The 1,185-nt window shown below is 45.5% G+C and overlaps 1 protein-coding gene across 1 annotated transcript; it reads right to left on the bottom strand.

The window, feature by feature from the left end:
* Positions 1-6: 6 nt before the first annotated feature.
* On the bottom strand, positions 7-842 carry LOC108357391 (uncharacterized). The gene is made up of 2 exons (XM_017608474.1): positions 764-842; positions 7-724 (listed from the first exon to the last, which is right to left on the bottom strand). Exon 2 carries the CDS (start codon positions 656-658, stop codon positions 122-124), a length of 537 nt encoding a protein of 178 aa, XP_017463963.1. The 5' UTR covers positions 659-724; positions 764-842; the 3' UTR covers positions 7-121.
* Positions 843-1,185: the final 343 nt, after the last annotated feature.

The raw sequence follows: 1,185 nt of genomic DNA, 5'->3' as shown, positions 1-1,185 counted from the left end.
AAGCAAAACAGGTACCTAATTCGCGCTTTGCTTTTCTGCACTCTCTCGATAAATGGCCGTAACTGTTGCAGTTGTAACACCTGACTCTGTCCTCGCTGGGCCTTGGAGATGAACGTTGCGGCTACTCAATTGTACGAAACGCCTTCACCAAGCTGCTGGCTGTTGGGAAATTTTGCAGTTTCGCCTGGACCTGTAACTGCTTATCTGGGATACCGTCGATTATATATTCGACTAGCTCCGTGTCGACCAGGTTCAAACCGCTGCTTAGCAAACACTTTTCATTGAAATAGTTAGCAAACGACTCTTCATAACTCCAGCTGCGTTTTTCGAAACGGCGTCGCGTAACCAGAAGATTGTCACTACGTGCAAATATTGCAGTCATCTCTTTAAGCACGGCATCTAGACTCCTTAAAAACATCTTGTTGGTGTTATACCACGTTGCGGCCGCACCTTTCAACTTCAGCTGTACTACTAAAGCTAGCGTTTCTTTGTTTACTTTCAGGTCCTCTAGCAGGTGCACCACTTGGGCACGCCACATCTCAAAATTTTCGCTACCATAATAATCCGACACCAGTTGCTTTATTGTATCGAAGGGAAATTCTTTAGCTACAGTGTGCGTATTTTTTTGCTCTTCTATTGCCAGCTTCAGCCTCAACATTTCGATTTCTTTCTCCAGCAACTTCACTTTGAGATTTTCTGACTCGGCATTGGCCCCGCTGTTAATTTGTCGACGCCGGTCATCTACTTCACGGCTTGTGTGCATTTGTACGCCAAACTCACCATCTACGCTGTAATTTGCATTGCTGTCGGAACCGTTCGCTATGTTGACCGCTACATTGTTCGCTACCTTTTCCGCTCCATTGANCCGCTGTTAATTTGTCGACGCCGGTCATCTACTTCACGGCTTGTGTGCATTTGTATGCCAAACTCACCATCTACGCTGTAATTTGCATTGCTGTCTGAACCGTTCGCTATGTTGACCGCTACATTGTCCGCTACCTTTTCCGCTCCATTGACCGCTACATTGTTTGCTGCAATTACTGCAACATTATCCGCTACATTGACTGTTGAATTTACCGCAACATTTTCCGCTACATTTTTCGCTGCATTGTCCGTTGAATTTACCGCAACATTTCCCGCTACATTTTTCGTCACATTTTTCGCTGCATTGTCCGCTACGTTTTC

The sequence above is a fragment of the Rhagoletis zephyria genome, unplaced genomic scaffold (genome assembly GCF_001687245.7).
Source record: "Rhagoletis zephyria isolate East Lansing unplaced genomic scaffold, Rhagoletis_zephyria_1.1 Rzeph_scaffold_76443, whole genome shotgun sequence".
Classification (NCBI taxonomy): domain Eukaryota; kingdom Metazoa; phylum Arthropoda; class Insecta; order Diptera; family Tephritidae; genus Rhagoletis; species Rhagoletis zephyria.
This window is presented reverse-complemented; position numbering and strand designations above follow the sequence as displayed.